We start from the raw sequence: 18,738 nt of genomic DNA on the forward strand, positions 1-18,738 counted from the left end.
GTGAAATTTGGACCGGATCCTGGTAATTCCGATTTCAGCAGCCTCGTCATGATCTAAGTTCGTGAAGTACTACTACAAGGTTACTCCAGAACCGTCGCCCACCTACCTCCCCGGGCTCTGAACCAAACGTACCGCTGTTCTACAAATTAAGTGACGCAAATAATTGTTATAGGCCTTAGCTGGGTCGCCTCCCTGCCTTGGCGACTGGAGTATTTTTATATTAAGGAACACATCTGACGCCGAAGAGAGACTGCAGCCACTACAGTTAAGCGTAATCTTATTCAGTGTAGCAGCAGCTAATAATTCACAAAAATAAACAAAATTGTTAAATGCACGACCTGATTTAAATCTCCGTTATAGCAAACTTAGTACATTCACGAGTGAATTGAGATTAGGTTAAATTCAGGTATGTTCTTGCTACCATTCAGTTACAAACGTTAAATTTCCGTTTCCTATCTAAAAACGCTTCCATTAAAATATAAGAGAATTATAATTGCATCTGCTTTTTGTGTGCGAGTGAGGAGGAAAATATGGACTGAAGGTGCTGAGAGCAGAGTACTTGAAACTAGGAGAGACTAAGTAACAGGCAAATGAAGACAAATGCCTGAAGAGGATCTTCACAATTTACACTCTTCAACAGAGATTATTCGAATGGTTGAAAATGCCTCTTGAAACGTTGGAGTTCCGCAGTACACAGCTTGGGAACGAAAGTGCTAGACGATCATGTATAAGCGAGAAACAGTTTCTTCTGAACTTTCAATTTAAATGTGCCGCTGAGTGGTTCCAGTAACATTAGAACTCCCATGAAGTATCAAATCTAAAACTTCTTTACGATGGTGAAGAGTCATTTGAATAAAAATTTCCTTGGATATTATCCATCGTCTAATAAAATATAAAACGTAAAACGACGTTTCGGAGATGGGATTTTATATTTTACTAGACGATGGATAATATCCATGGAAATTTTTATTCAAATGTCTCATGAAGTATTTTGTAAAATGACAGTTTGCTGCTGAAGATAAGATTCGAGAATGAATGATCCTTCCAGATACAAACTTTGATGTGGCTGTCATGGATAACATACGTGGCAAAGATCTTTTGAGTTGTAGCGACAAGCAACACAAACATATTAGTCTAATGCAACATACTAGCATGTAGCCACTTCATATCCGTACTTATCCATCCTGGTCTGGATGTGGACACTTCATACGTTCAGATTATTATCGCTGGCAATTCTCCAGAATCTACGTTCTTAAGACGAAAGAGATAGTTTGATATTCTTAAGCACTTTGAGTTCGAAAAACTCATCTCTCTAAACATTTAACAACACGAAGAACAATTCATTCATCCATCCATCCACCCACTCAGATGAAAGAACAATACCTTGCAAATAAATGGTCGGTCACTAGGATACTTTACTACGCTGTGCCAACCGCAGAGATAAAGCGACTTTGAATGGGATGTGCCATGATGTCGAACGAGTTCTTAGAGAGCAGGGAATGGTAATGTGCGAACTAACGCAACCTCACTACAAACCAGTATTACATAAAAAAGGTTTCACAATCCTCATTGCCACACGACAACTGGACCAGTGACGACGCATTTGTGGCCCGTACAATGAACTGTAAGCTCTTCTCTTGCTATGAATCGGGTATAAGTGATGAACAAATACGGCCCGAGGGAAGACCAAAGCAGCTTGTGACAATGTTCATATTTTATTTATAATCCCGCACTTCATCAATTTTTACTCTCGCTCTGCAACAACAACAACAATAATTCAATTCAATTCTTTATTTTAACGTGCTAACTTAACAGCTGCAGCAGCCAATTACAGAGTTAGCACAAAAGAATAACAATAAAAATGTCAAATATTTTCAGTCCAACTAACTGCAGGTTTATTGCCACGTTCACAAAATCCCTCGCTATCCCCTATTCTGAGACAGCTGAATTCAGTTCACATCCTCGCATGCTATTTCTTTAGCCTTGAGCAGTGACGTGAGGTCTGAGAGACTGAACGATTTCTGGTAGTCCTATCTAACACCAGATTTATTTTATATGCAAGTGAATTTTAAATCCACCACTGTATATCTTAAGTGGCGTACATATGACAGTGACTCTTTTAAAATAAACTAATTAGTACCTATTCTCAATAGTTTTAAAATATTTCTTCAGAATTCTCACAAAGAGAAACAAATTCAGAAACTGGCTTATATATTGACTAAAAATTTTCTTGGATATTATCCATCGTCTATTAAATATAAAACGTAAAATGACGTTTCGGAGATGGGACTCTATCTCCGTCTTCAGGTTCCTACACAGTTGGGCCCACTAGATAGAGCTAATCCCTATCTCCGGAGATACGTTTTATATTTACTAGACGATGGATAATATCCAAGAAAATTTTTATTCAATTGACTCTTCACCATCGCCAAGAAGTTTTAAATTTGGCTTATATATTGTTTACCTTTTTCTTTAAAAATATATACAAAACTACACATTTTGATAGTTTACATTACGTTCTAATATAATACATGGCGAAAGGAAGTTGTTTTAGTGTAAACCTGCAACGGGTAAACTCTGTGGTTTTGTCACTCTGCCTCAAGACGTTTCCTGCTGTCGTCGCTGTCAATTGTGCATTCACTTTCACTCCCAGCAACACTTCGACCTCTCGAACGACCGAGGAAATGAAGTAAATACGAGTAGGCAAATAAATGACAATAAGAAGGCATTGAGAACAGCAAAACACTGAACGCCATATTCTCAGAAAAGAAAAGTTGTTAACGCTTCAGTCTCACAGACCGCAAGTCACCGGTTACCGAAAAACATCCATTTTAATATTATTCGTCCATTAAAGATTAGGTCTCCCAAATGATCTTTTCCCATTTGATTACCCGACGAAAATTGTTTATGCATTTCTCGCCTATTTTATTCACAGAATAAGTGAAAAGTGTTACATGTCCCATCCACCCGCTCCTTGATTTGATCGCCCTAACTATACTGGGTGAAGAGTAACATAAAGTTCCTCACTGTGCAATTCTCCTGTTGCCTCGTCCCTCTCGGGCCCAAAGAACTGTTCGCTGAACGCAATTTAATTAATACAGTCCTCTCTTTTCATGAATATTAACAGGCTGAGGTGTCGATAACATCCATGTACTTATCATTTTTGACAGTTCACCATGACGACCGTTCTTTTGTTAAGTTCTGACGTCATGTCGACTCTCACCTCGTGCATCCTGTCGAAGTCCCACAGTCAACAGACAAATGCAAACTAACAGCTGAGCCCTAATCTCCACAACAGATACTTACATACAGGTAGGGCCGATCTGTGTAAAAGCACGGTGATAATCACACAGGGAATTAAATTTAACAGCAATATCCGTTCCTTGGGCAGATTTAGTACCTCGAAATCTCAAAGATAATATCAATAGATCCATAGGGCTTTTAAACTCTGATTAAATTCCTACTGCCAGCATACTTACTAGACGCTCTAACTAACTAACTAACTAGATGGCTTAGGGAACCCGCAGGTTCATCACCGAATTAATCAAAGCCCTCCACCGGTCTCTGTCCTGGGCCAGAAAAATCCAGTAGCCACTAGACGCCCTACCGGATAAATTAATCGGATAAGTCGAAAAGTACGAAGTTAAAAATCTTGTACGAAAATCTTGTAGGTGATTACTAATAGACTTCAGAGGAACATATCGTCTCCATCTCCAGGGTAAAATTATGCAGGCGACAGGTTCCTCCGAAACGTTGAAAATCAACTACACATAACTTGCCCCCATCCTATCTACATTCCCAATCCATAGAAGACTCTCATATTTCTCTATCATTAACACCAGATCAGACGACCTCCATAAATCACCAAGTTTCACAGCGTGTAAGTCAGACTACTACTAAACTAGTGGAAGTAGAGTAGCCCTATATGGGGAAAAGAAATACCCAACGCAGATTTTACGACCATATAGGGACTCAGGTCGACCCACGTCCACGAAGTTAATGTGTATACTGCGTTCCAGCGTTCTTGGCCGCTGAACTCTGTGAAATGGAACCTCGGAGCGAGTCACTTACCAGAAGTTTGCTGGAAGGGATGACAGCAGGCCGCGTAGAGTACACTCCAAACAAAATATCACCACGGTATGTAACACAGGAAAGTCGATTTCACTACACTACACATCACTAGAAAAGTAACTCTGCAGAGAGTATTAGATAATTTTATCTTCTTCACAACTCTTCGGTCCTTTTCCAATTCTTCCACTCCTCACAGACCATCGCTTTCTGACATATCACTCGATTCATCTTTACCGCTGCTGCTGTTCACTAAATTATCTTCAATTATAACACGTTCAATAGCGTCTTCGATTATGTCTTCTTTCTCATAATAAATTTGCTATGTTCTTGCTTGCGACCCATTGTTTTACTTCTGCCTAAGCAAGTTCAATGGGGTTTATATCGGGATGGTACAGCGGAAGTCTCTGCACAGTACGTTCGTTGTCTGCTAAAATCTGATCAATCACATAATATTTGTGCTTTGACTTATTTAATTTGATGAAATCGTACAGTTGAGCTTTCAACACGTTGTCACAAAATGAGATGTTTATTTCCAATAGCCAGGCTTTCATTTCGTCCTTCTTTGATTAAGACGTCGGTGGTTTGTCTGTCTGAGTGTTGTGATACGAGGTGTTATCAGTGACCAGAAAGGAGATTGCAAGGAACAGTTGGCATGTTGTTAACCCAGCACAGTCACAAGACAACAATTATCAGGCACAGACACAGACTGTACTGACAGACGGAAACTCCTTCCTTCCTTCATTGAGTGGTCCGCATATTGGGCACTCCCTACAAGTTTCATCGGCCATAATCGGTGGATCCAGTTCTACTTAAGAGTTACTGTAAACTCACGTGGTAACAGAAAGAAACGTGGACTGACAAAGCGTGAAAATACTGTTATCTTTCAGGGTGCGTTGGTCCACAGACACCAGCCTCCCTATTACAACAGTACGTCTCAGTCAGCGTGTGGACTCATCGTCGGAAGAAGCAGGGAGCTGGTGATGACCATGCTAGCATTTTGGACAACTCTCATTCCAGTTCCATTACCAACGACCTGACCCCTGAAGATTTTTAAATCAACTTCCGAAGCCACTGAGGTTTACAGACTATGAAAAGAGTCAACAACCAGATACAGAAAATGTAACAGGAAATCCTTGGGCTCAGTGCTGTATTAATAGCTAGACTTATCCAGAATCTCTTATACTGATTTGCTGTTGCTAGTTCTTGTGTCTCACACGCATTCGAGAGGTGGCTAAGATGGCTTCTTTCATGGTTTATTGAAACGTTCTTGCATTAGCTTGGACAGTCCATAAACAAAACTAAACTAAAAACCATTGTGAATAGACGCCTCGGGCGAATCTTCTAAATGCCCTGAATTGTCTACTTATACAAGACATTCTGTAAATTGGGGCATCTGTCTTGTCTTGTCTCTCCTGGCCTAAATCACTAGTTTTCAAAAAAAATGTTTTGGTTCTTGTGTCACCTGTGCGGAGCTAATGTCTGCCAATTAGTTACAGTTAAATAACGAAGAAACAAGGGCGGAAATTACATCGAAAATAATTGTAACTAAAAGTTGTAGGTCCCTATCAGATCCACACATTATGTCCCTTAAAATTTCTTTGTATGATGATCCTTTTATGTTAAAACTGATAAAAGTTAGAACTGACATTTGTGTTCATACGAGATCGATACGAACTACAGTAAAATTCTTTTAATTTTGGTACAGACCGCCAGTATCAACCGCTAAATAATTCCAGGAATGAATAACGCGGACGGACAGACAGATACACACGCAAGGCATTCATTTCACGCATTTCGTGCAAAGAAGACACAAATGTTATACAAAGTAGAATGAGATGGAAGGATGGTGATGAATGGTGAGAGGTTATCGCTCGGAAGGAGAAAACCATGACCTATTTCAATGCTCTTTCCAGCTACTCGGCTGAACGGACTAAGAAAATTCAGGAGAAATCTCATTGAGAATAAGCAGTAAACCGTCATAGATTTGAGTCGAGTACCTCTAGAATACAAGTCTAGAGCTTTGCCGCTGCATATCTTGTCCGGCTGCATGAGTTTGAACTGTGTCTGGTAGCAGCGTCGGCTAGCTAGTTTCTCCCCTTAGTTTCATAACCTCACAAACAGAAACAGACAATCGCGGACCACAGTTTGAGAGCCACTTACTTCATGATCGTAAAGAAGATCGCAGTATTGAAGGACGATCTCGTGTTTCTTGGATGCGATAAAATATGCAAAGTAATCCTCAGGAATCAAATTCTGAATTACTAGGAAGGAAAGATGGAAATACGGGGAAAAGGAGGAAAGAGGAAAGAGGAAGGAGGACGTCATAATGAGGCAGGAGTGTGACAGACCTCACGGCACGAAGTGTCTGTGTGTTCTAAGTTTATAACCGGGGCGGACGAAACAACCGGCCAACACTTCCACAAATAGCACCTCCTAGATCTTCTCTCCTTTACCAGCCCCATCTCGACACAATAAAACACAGCTATCACCCCAGGATGGACACAATTAAAGCAAACACTTTGACGTAAGGTGAGATCTCAGTGAGGCTTTGTACGTGTTGAAAATCAGGAGCTAGGCCTAACGGAAAGGAATGGAATGCACCAGCTTCTGATCTAGACTTACGATGTTAATTCGCTGGGCAGAAACATAAAAAGGTTATGCCTATCATTAAAAAGAACACAAAAGCTAGCAAGGATTTTTGTCTAAAAGCAAAAACCTACAGATCTAAGTATATGTTTATGTCTCGCGACCAAACGCAGAGCAAAATAGTAGAATATCTAACAAATACTTCGAAAATCTGGCAAAGATCAAATATTTGAGAACGACAGAATCATATAAAACATTCAAACAAAAGTTAGAAGCATAATAAATTCTTCTAATGCTTGGTACCATTAAGTTCAAAATCTTTTGTCTTCCCCACTACTACGCATATAAAAATGACATAAAAATAAACAAAACTATAATTTTACATGTTGTCCTTCATTGGATGTGAAACTTTACCTCTCATACTAAGGGATTGTACTCGTAATAACAGAAGCTTCATAATTGGTTCCGTTCACCAATTGCTATTAGAGTGATCAAATCAAAAATAGATTAGAGGGGTGGGCATGTAAGACGCATGTGCCAGATGAGAAATGCGCACAAGGTTTTAGTCGGAAAACATGAAAAGATGAAAAAGAACTACAATGAGGGCAATGGATTGGGTTCATCTGCCTTAAGACACGGACCAGGGGCGGACTCCTGTGAGAAAAGCCAAATGAGCAACTGTCAGCTTATAAAGGACGCTAGTAGATTAAATTAGTTCTTGATATGTCCCTTTACGCGTAAATAGAAATTCCCTTTGTATATTCTAACCTGCAAGTTCAGGAATGTAGCTAATAGCACAAATCACCTCTGAATAGATTCTGCTTCTGGAATAAACTACGTGAGGTATTTCATATAAATTCTATTAACGTGATGAAAATAGTTTCCTTTAAAGTTCTATGAGATGGAAAAGGAAGGCGAATGGAAGTAATTTGATACCAATATTGCACAGGTGAAGCTACAGTACCAAATAACAGCAGCAGCAGCATGAGATTTCATTCACATAGAAGGAACACCGTGTGTCACATCCTGCTCTAATATCCTCAATTAAATAAAAAAAATTATGGTACGAATGCGAACGCGAGGCATATTAATCTAATTTGTTAATATTCAATTCTTCTTTACCATAATCACCTTTGTAAGCTATAATAGCATACATAAACTGACGACCCTAAATTACAGAACAGATGAAGTCTCGCTCTTTTTATGGCAAATGGGAGCTGACATGAAAATTGGGCCAGATCGTCTCGATTTGAAGTGGGCCTATGGGCTGTGACACCAAGTGATAATCATGCAGGTGGTCACCAATGTTTCGAAACTACGCAGCTCCACCATCTTCACCCCGAAGAAGAGGTAATACTAACTACCATCTTTTATCTAGTGACGTGCAAGGTAGCAGGATTACTAAGCTCACCACCTCCATTTGGTATTTACTCCCATACGCCTTCATTGCATTGTGTCTACACACAAAAATAACCTTAGATAAGGATGTCGTCCTTAACCTTAATGCTGTTTGTCACTTACTTTGAGATCCCATGATTCCATAGAGAATTTTATATTTGTTTAAAACTTGTCCGTCTAATCACAATTTAAATTTTAAAATATTTAAAATACCATATGATGTTCTCTATCGAAACATTCGATTTACACTAGAACATCATTTTTTTCTCACGACATGTTTCAGTTCTTAAATGAACTATCTTCAAGTGTATACAATTAAAATTATATAAACTTAAATACAATTTCTTAAATGCAACTTTTTATATATATTATTGTATTTTATTTTAGTCAGATATCTGATAAACATCTGAAGATAGTTCATTTAAGAACTGAAACATGTCGTGAGAAAAAATGATGTTCTAGTGTAAATCGAATGTTTCGATAGAGAACATCATATGGTATTTTAAATATTTTAAAATCTAAATTGTGATTAGACGGACAAGTTTTAAACAAATATATATTTATCACAATATGACGCAACTTTATCATCTCAGAGAATTTTATGTTTACAGACATTAGTAATGTAAAAACAGAACAATATTTTAGTCCTGGAATGCATCATTACGCAAGAATGTATAATATTATGTCGTTATTTCTGGTCTATTGCCACTCTTTGAAGGTAGACGTCGTATGTTTGGAAAAGTGCCCTTCCTACACACGAAATACTTGGAGGGAGATGACAATTTAGTGGCAACATTTGGGTGGGGTTTCCCTTGCCGTCGATAACTCACAACTTAAACGCCCATGACTCTTCCACCTTAAACGATGAAGGTCCCAGGCATGACTACTCATGTTTACAATTTAGGAGGCCGCTGAGAATTTACAGAGGACAGTTATCTTACGGGCCGCTTAAAGGGTGCAGCATGTACATAAAAATTCGTTTCACAACAGGAAAGCAAAGTGTGTTTGTTATCTTTGCTTCCCTAACACTCATGTAAAGTAGATAAACGGCTTCTAATAGGATTTCATAGTGAACATATTTACAATAACGAACATTATGGTTTCACCATATTCCTTTATTACCTGTTCCAACTCAATGAAATTTCAACGTCTTCCTACTTAATTATTTGTATTCCGATCACATAGCCTTTATTTCACAGTCTGTGATGACTGATTGAAATCTGCTTATACGTTCTAAACATCGTATAATATCCCAACAATTTTATGTAGTCACAATCACAGTACATGGGACATGTATTACTTTTGAATTTGAGAAATTCAATAGGAGAAGTCTTCTACAGATCAATTCTATAATGAACAAGCTCCAATTAAAAATTAAATTCCGTTCATCCGCTCTTATTTAAGTACCCCTTCCCTTCCAGACGTTAGCAACTGCATATGCTTGTTCTGATCCCAGTGCCTGACAACAGCAACACAAAGGTCATGTTTTTGAAAATGAAGTTTCTTCTTCACTGAAAAATATGTAGTTGCTCCCGAAACCCTCTGGTTTATCTCAATCTGACTCCGGGCAGTCACTAAAAAAATGCTCTGTGCCCAGTATTAATCAATCAAGAACTTCCGGACACAGGAATTCACAAGTGGGGAACACGCTGACCTAACACTAGACTAGAATTTCTTAAACATTTTCAGAGCTGATTACACGGATGACAAACATGTATAGAGGTATACGACAATGTTGAAAATTAAAACACGGTTTGCGCGCTCTGTTTTCAGCAACAAACTTTATACAGTGAAATGGAATTTTCTTTTGGATTGAATCTCGTACATAACTATCATCGAAGCGGGGCCCTTATTTTATCGGATTACAATTATTACAACACAAGTATTTAAGGTGTTTGGTTTCTGTTCTTTGAAAACGTCAAACACTTTTTTCCACAATCGACGGCTTGACTGAAGAAAATTCAATTTAAAACATCCTCTCCAAGTTAGCCTTTGCTTACATTATCATTCCTTTTTGCAGTTTTTTAGAACCTTTTGGCGTTGCCAGCGTCTATAATGTCTGGAAAGAGACTTGAGTTCGACGAACTGCCTATTTCGGAACAATAAGTGCACCAGTCTCTGACAATAGCGCGATTTGCGCCGGACTGCGTAGACTATCGGCTTCGGATTTAACTAAAATTCAATTCCCCAACCTTACACATCTTCGAATTTCAGTGTCCAGTCTTTCGAAAGAAATTTAAATTTGATTATGGTGAATAAATATTGAAACTTAGGTCTAAGATCTTAAGTCATGTTTTATTTACAAGCTGTCGCACATGTTCTACCAGACTACACGGCGCAAAATTCCAGAAGACAGCCTCTTCAGGCTTTTACACAAATTACTAAATCCGGAGATGAAAATGATTGGCAAAGTAAGCAGCCTGTTTTATTGTCGTACAGCTGGCGATCAGGAAATTGCTTTCTCCCACTACTTCAGAAGCTACACACCAGAGTTTCAGTCTGGCCAAACAACTTCTGTTCAAACACACAAACATTATGTAGTCCTAAAGATGACGTAACACAATCAGACTAAATTTTCAAGTTCACTTTTTACATACGCAAAAAATAAACCGAAAAGACACCTTGTCCAGTGCACCCCTTTTACATTTTTATACTCGCCATACAAACTGAGCGTACAAAATCAGTTTCACGTCTCCCAGAAAACTCAAATGTAATAATGATTTTTGATGCCTACATACAACACGACCGCAAGAGACGACTTAACTCTTCGTTTAAATCGTTACTAACAAAACTAAATTACTCCACAGACATTAACTGTGTGAGCAAAGTTAATAATATACAAACAATTTGAAAGAAAGCCACACATCAGACTGTTTTATTAGAATGGTGTTTGCCAAAACATATAAATAAATACGTCTCCGAAAGCTAGACAGGGAATTCAAAGAAACTACAGAAATAACCCTAAGCAGTCGAGTACAGTGACGAAGTGGAATGCTATTTTGTTTACGAAGGTTCGTTATTAGTAATAAAAATCAGAGGGGGGTGTGAAAGAAAGTAGGGCGTATGCACGTGTATGTAACTGTTCGTGGCCTCGTGATAACTCACTGCTTTCATTCGATAGTTCTGAGTTTCAGTCCTCTTGAAGTTCAAAGAATTACTTTCATTAAAACAAAATATCTCTTAAAAATAACGGAGATTTCTACAGCAGATACGTAACTAACGTGTAACGTCTTTCTGAACGTCACGGTGTAATGTTCGCTGGAGATTTGCACCTGTGCTCACAGCTTTAAGTTATTAAGGAGTAAACTCTATTCATTAAATTTGTAGTTTAGATGCGTCATGTTTGTGTTGAAATTCAGTATATATTTATTTATTATTTCAGTCTATACACAAACTTAATTTTAATTTTTAAATATTGTTGTTAAAATTAATATTAAAATTAAAATTTAGCGCTTTTCATCGTTATTACGATGTTACATTTCAGCGCTTATTATTTTACGACATGTTTCGATGCTATTGCATCATCCTCAGGTTTTTATTGTTATTTTCATCTTTAAAACTAATATATATTTATTAATGCAACCATTTATTGATTTATTTGTTTTGTACAAAATAACAATAAAAACCTGAGGATGATGCAATAGCATCGAAATATGTCGTAAAATAATAAGCGCTGAAATGTAACATCGTAATAACGATGAAAAGCGCTAAATTTTAATTTTAATATTAATTTTAACAACAACATTTAAAAATTAAAATTAAGTTTGTGTATAGACTGAAATAATAAATAAATATATACCCTATTCATTAACAATAGAATATTTACGTAGAATTTGAGGTTTCCACGACGATGAGTATGAAGATTTCTGTCTTCTGGATTGTTGCGCCGTGTAGTCTGGTAGAATGGCGATGATGGAGGCAGCAAGGACCTCTGAAATATCGGTAAACACACGGCGCAACAACCCAGAAGACAGCCATCAACATCTTCACCGCCGTATGAACATTAAATCGCAGATTTGTTATGGCTTTTCTCCGACTTTAAGAGCGAACAGTCGGCAGCCATAGACTGTAATTTCCAATTTAGTTAAAGTGTGTGTGGAGGGGGAGGGGGAGGGGGGGTAAAAGACCCCACTTTTGCTTTACTCTTCTGACATGCAATTAATGCGTTCTGATGCTGCAGTGAGGATATTTCGACATTTCTGACACTTTAAAGTTTCAGTTCAAACCTATTTTGAGTTTGCGTCAAATCAGAATCCAGGCCACCCCTTGCGACAGTCCATAGTAACCTGGGGCGGAGGATCAAGTTAATCGTGTTAGCCGAGCTAACACTTCGAAAAACAAAAATTAAAAGTCGTTTATCTTACTTTCGTGGTTCAGAGGTGCGTCATAAGCTGGAATACAACAGATTCGATGAGAGAAAGTACATCGTTAGCCAGATCCAGACAGCCAGACGTTAACCATGTAGTTGAAGCGTACGCTCGCAGCGAGCGTTCTGCTGTGTTCCATTGTACGGAGTACCACTGAGCCACGAAAGTTAGGACCTTCATTTCAATTCCAATCCCCATTCCCGAATAGAGAAAAGTCTCTTGAAAGACCAGTCACTTGCAGTGAGCAGAGAGTTCCACTATTAAAATAGCCTGCGTCGAGTCCACTGCTGCCTTAACGCGAGGCGCCACGCGATCTACGCCTCAGTGTTCATTGTGTTGATGGTACCGCTCATGCTTAAAAGCCACTCTTATTGCCAAGGTGGCTATTTTCATGGACGATGACAGAATGTCGCAAAAACACGACCTCCTATCTCTTATGACTCACTATATTTCAGGGGTACACACCATGTTGTTCTCCTCGCGAAATTTTCAACAAAAAACAAACGAACAAAATTGGACACAAAATGAAAATCATTAGAACGATAACACATCGCGTAATTTTGAATAACTACTCAGTCGGAAGCATGTAAGAAATGAGAAATGCATACAGAATTTTAGTCTTAAAACTGAACGAAAGAGACTGCTATTGGGCATTGGAGTAGATGGGAGGATAACATTAAATGTATCTTTAAAAAATACTGTGTGACGATGTGGATTAGGTTGATCTGGTTCAGGATAGGGACCCGCGTCAGGCTCTCGTGAATGCAGTAATTAACCACTGGGTTTTACAAACGGAAGATGGGTGATCCCTTGACTATTTGATAGATTGAAGAATAACTCGCTCTACTGACACCGTTATAATTTGCTTCGGTGCTGAGAAGTAGCATCAGAAGACGACTACTGCGCCTTGTGAAGGCATTTCTTTCATACTGTAAAGATGTTCTTGGCCAGATTCAGGTACCACTTTGTGAAAAAGTGAGCCTGGTAGCTCAATCAAATTTCGTGATTGGGTACGGGATGGACGATCGGGGTTCGATCCCTGTCAGAGACAGTAGTTTCTTCTCTAGCCTCTGCGTCCAGACCGGCTGTGGGGCCACTCAGCCTCCTGCACAATGGGCACCGATTCCTTTCTCGGGGGTAAGGCGTGGCCGGGGCTTGACGCTGACCACTCACCCCCGTCTAGTGCCGACGATAGGAATGAATAGGAACTATACCCCCCCCCCCCCTCCCTTAAGTGCCGACATTGACATGTAACGGGATGGCTTTACTTTACTTTGTGAGAACATAGATGAGAATATTCCTTCTCGTTTTTGCCTAACTGACGAATATCAAGCATCTGAAACAGTCACACTAAGTAATAGCCAACACGCCCACGGAGTTTTGTTGACCTCCTGACCCTTTAATGTGAGATATGTAGTTTCACAGCCATACAAAACAATAGGTGCAGTTATAGATTTGCATATAAACGTCCAGGAAAACGCAGAATATGAGTGAACCTGAGACAGAAAGCACCACGACGCCATCATGTTTGCAGTATTTGACTTTTTATTTGTGGCCAATTTAACAATGCTGCCATAGCTTAAACTATGGTGAATAATGAATTGGGAAACATATGAGAGGAAGCTGTTGTGAACAGCTGTAATATATTATCCCGGAATTCGTTGGAGGAACTGAGGAAACCCGCAATCATGATAGCTGGACTCGGATCAAGACTTGAACCGGATACCTTCCGAATACAAAGAAGTACTAACTATTCGGCAGCGACTTTCGGTGATATTGCACATTAATATGACATTTCTTCTTCATTTTATCCATGCACTGCAGAATTTGGAAAACATTTTAAACTTTTTAACCTCGCGTAAAATTGAACATAAGCGCAAAAATATAAAGCGCACCATCAGGATAAATGCTTTCATCTTTCTAAAATACAAGAATAAGGGCGGTATCGCACTAGGATGCCAACGGGAGGCCATGGCGCAGCTGCCAGCATCTCGGCCAAACTCAATGCATTAATTTAGTAGTCATATATCGCACCTGGCATCCGTCTGGCAGCGCTTCCAACTTGGCATCGCTGCCAAGGCCAAATCAACATCACATGACAGTCTGGCCAGTCCATTGACGTACGTGCGTGAATGTGCTTGTGTGTATTTCTGTTTCTTCCAAACGTGGATTATTTCGACACCGAAAGATTGATAATTGAAATTCAGTCCCGACCATCACTATGGGATTCATCTGCTATTGAATACGCAAACCGGGACTTGAAAAAAAGAAACTGGGAAGAAGTTGTGGAAATATTTGGAGGAGATTTATTTACAGTAGAAAAGAAAGAATTAGCTAAGAAGTGTTTCTATGGCTTTATTTGTGGGGCCGCTTTCCAATATGGCAACTTGATTTATAAGTTTTTTTGTTTAGCAATCTATATATCACAAATAACGTGAATTAAGTAGAAACCTGCTTTTATAATGTTTTATTAAATAAAGTTTGTTCATGTAATATTACATGTGATTTGCAAGAACTGAAACATTTCAAATTCAATAATGGTATGGACGTGCAAAGTGTGTGTATGGAGAATTTTTTTTACTTATTTCTTTGTTACAGAATTTAAATTCACTCCAGGTATGTAGTTTTGATAAAGGTAAATCTCATTTTCTCAAAAGTGATAAAAGTGAACATTTCTCCTTGCTAATAGCCCTTCATTTCGTGATCTCATAATGTTGATCCATCTGTTCGCTCGACTGGCGTCGAAAGCTGGCAGCTTGTCTGGCGTCTTTTTCTGGCAGCTGGACGCCATGGCATCGCTGTTGGTGTCGCTGCCATGGCATCCTAGTGCGATACCGCCCTAAGAACCTGACTAGATGCCTCCTCCCTGGCACTGGCTCGCTGGTTTTATGCTAGCGTGTCTTTCTCTCTCTTTCTCTCTGTCTTTCTTTCTCCTACCGCCCTTCCTTCTTTATCTAGATTTTTTTGTTCCTTGCCGTCTTGTTTCTTTCTTTTATATTTCCTAACTTCCTTGTTTAGCTTTCCTCCCTTCTCGTTTACCTCCTCTCTTCTATTACATTTCCATGTTCCCATTCCACGGATGTATCCCTCTTTTCCGCTATGATTAAGGAGGCTCCAGGCTGTGTCGAACCCTGGAGCTTAATTAGTCACGACGCTTTGAAGACCTATGGAGGAGCAACGGTATAGATCCATGCATTCTTAACCTTAGCACTGGATGGAGGTGAGTGATCATCTTCACGTTCCAGCCGCTTTACCCCCGTCATTCATTGGCCAGGCGGTTGGGTGGGCCCCAGAGTCTGTCTGGACGCGGTGGTGGAAAGAAAAAATCACCGCCAATGATATTCGAGCAACGGTTGTCCAGCCCGCAGCCAGTCACCTTTCTGTCTGAGCCATTCCGACTCCATCCACTGTACAATTAACAAATCTTCACCTGCACTGCACCCAAGAAATACAACTGCTGCTACTTCACTAAGGTATGTCGACGTTCGTTTACGATCTACAGAATAAATTACGATTTTATAACTTCAGATATGTTTAAAACTTGAAGTTTTCACAGCGGTGAAGATATAAATTAACTACAGATGTTTACCTCACATAAACTATGATAATTAAAAAAAAACGATAATTCTAGCACAAGTTGGTGAAATTTTGTTCTTTTAGACTTGCCTGAACAGTGGTGCTCCGTGATCTCCTTTCGTCTTCGCTGCTGCAGCCGCTGCGCCCAGTGAAAGTCTGGAGAGTGACGGCAGGTGTCTGTGGATGGTACCCAACAGACCCCCGTTCTCTGTAGCAGGACCACATCTTCTCCTGGAAGAGGACGAGGGTTGCTGGGGCTGCTCCTCTGGTTCTTCCTCGCTGATGGCCAACTTAACGGCCACGGCAGCTGCTGGAGATATGGTGCTACTAAGGAGGTGTTCCCATGGCGCCGATAAGGCACTGCTCGCATCTCCTGGCATAACTTCCTTGGTATCTTCGTCTTCCTCCACCTGATGGATGTTATGATGAGAAAGACGACGTCTAGGAGATGATAATGTTGTAGTACCCTGTACAGCTCCTCCCCCTCCTAGGCGCATGGTGATGACACCCCACTGTTTATTACTGCCTTCTACTTTTTGGTGATCAGCTTTGCTGGCGGCCAGCGGGCTCTGCTGCTCCAAATGCGACGGAGGATCCGACAGATTTGTGGCACCCGTTGTGAAGCTTATTACGACACACCGTTCATACTATCTATACAAGCTTACGGTGATTTATTTTCTTCCAACAACGGCATACAGGCATAATCACAAAAACGAACGAGTCGCTTTCAAATTTCACTACTGTGCATTTCCCAATCTGATCACGCGATCATATAGGATATTTTTTTAATACGTAGATATATAAAAATATTTTAAGAAAAATATAAAATATTTAACTTTATAATCTTTCACATCGTTTGTACATTTAATTAAATGATGCAAACGTAAAATTATAATCTGGACGGGACTCGTATATTCCATCCCTCTTTCTTCACTTCCATCACTTCACCTCTTGTATTAATACCACGGTAAGACGCTATATTGACGTTTGATGAGAGTCGACTCGTTAAACCACAACTGTTCCTCTCTGATCCAACAATATAATAGCTATTTGTGAACAAACGTGAGCTTGAATGACATGCAGTCCGTAGTAGTATAATCAAGTGCTTTACGGAACACTATTTAAGTATGATGTTATATTCTCAAAGTACAACTAGTTAGGAGACATAAGAAATCACTACATACAATGTAACACATACATGTCAGCGACAGCCATTGCAACAAGAGTCATTAGAGATGTCTTCTACTGTACATGACTGTTGAACAAAAAACTATGTTCAAATTGTCGGGTTTCGAGACGTATAGAGCGTAATATAATACACTGACACTTCCCCGCCTTTGTATAAAACAAGTTGTTGGCAGGGTCACCGGTATGTCCATGTGGGAGGCCTACCCCCAAGTCTACACATCAGAGGACCTGGATTAATTACCATCATCTCACATGCACAATCTCAAAAACCACTTAACTGACTTTTGAGTAATGCTGACTCCCATGTTGTACATTTACAAATACTACGAGAGAGACCGAAATGTAAATACTGTCAGTGATATATTGCCAAACACACAACGGAAACAAGCACAACTGTCAATTTAGCACTAGCATGTTTCCTTTCTTCGCCAGCTTATAGGTGTAAGCCTACTGGAATCTCTGCTGTTCACTGCGATTCGAGCTTCACTTCGTCCCCATTGATACTTACACGACAGCCCGTAGCTAATGAACAATTTTATTGCCATCTTGTCATCTTCCTGTCGTGTACTGCAGCTGTATTACCACTGTTGCGGATGCTGGTCGAGCTGATACTGAGAGGTAGAGCGAGATGGACGATAGTGATCCCGCTGTTGCAGCACGCGACGAACAAGCAACTCGAAATACCCGCCGCAGATCCGTCCTTTTGATGCATCCATTGTCCCCCACTATTCACTTGTCCCGTCAAGCACAAGGGCGCCAAACTGTAGTTTTATTCATCGATGATGTGATACATATCATTTGAAAGAAATTAAACTTTCTTCTTGGTGCCTTATTTACGTCATCGTGTAACAACTGTAAACGTAAACTGCAAATATTTAATACCCCTTTGCTTTCCTTTACTTTAATTTTACCGACAGAAGTTTGTTAGATCAGAAATTACTTGTTTTTCCTGACATAAAGTTGACTACGAATTACCAACATGTTCACTATTCAATTTGTATTCACAACTAACTCGATCGATCATTATCTCTTCGAGTTCCGATAGTTGTGTGAAAGATTCCGAAAGCTACACAAGTATTGGTTTGATGACTAAAACAGACAGCCACGTAATTTGTACCAGTCTGCAATCTGTTGATTGTTTCATAAACTACTCAGGATATGGCGGCTGGTATTACATAGTGTCATGGCTGCGACTACATTTCGAGGTATGTGTGTGTGTATGAAAATAATAATGCTCCAAATAATATTACTGATACCTTCTTTGATATCCTGATAACCGGATACAAGTTGAGTTTTGAATTTTACAATGGCGGCCGTCCCATAAAATCGATGTCATGGGTGCCTGGACCAAGAACATTCCTAACTTGGACATCAATTACTTTTTTATATTATATTTATTTAATGACAATATCTTGGACTGTGCAGTGTCAAACGGTAGTATTACTGAATAATTAATTTCCTGGAAAGGATGTGGAAGGAAGCACATCAGGTACTGTATCTGCAGTTGAACCTGTGACCTCACAGATATGAAGCAGGAGTTATAACCATTAGG

General features: G+C 39.5%; 1 protein-coding gene across 3 annotated transcripts in view; it reads right to left on the reverse strand.

The window, feature by feature from the left end:
* Positions 1-18,245, reverse strand: part of LOC110837603 (G protein-activated inward rectifier potassium channel 3) — a 61,955-nt gene extending 43,710 nt beyond the window's left edge. The window contains exon 1 of one of the 3 annotated variants that reach the window (XM_022079894.2): positions 16,089-18,245. In XM_022079894.2, coding sequence (XP_021935586.2) covers positions 16,089-16,495 — 407 coding nt within the window. In that variant the 5' untranslated portion in view covers positions 16,496-18,245. The remainder of the gene's footprint in view (positions 1-16,088) is intronic. The other 2 variants (XM_022079893.2, XM_022079903.2) reach the window with 2 other exon arrangements.
* Between the last annotated feature and the right edge of the window lie 493 nt (positions 18,246-18,738).

The sequence above is a fragment of the Zootermopsis nevadensis genome, unplaced genomic scaffold (assembly GCF_977971745.1).
Source record: "Zootermopsis nevadensis isolate Lab colony 2312 unplaced genomic scaffold, Znev_1.0 Znev_ptg000003l, whole genome shotgun sequence".
NCBI lineage: Eukaryota > Metazoa > Arthropoda > Insecta > Blattodea > Termopsidae > Zootermopsis > Zootermopsis nevadensis.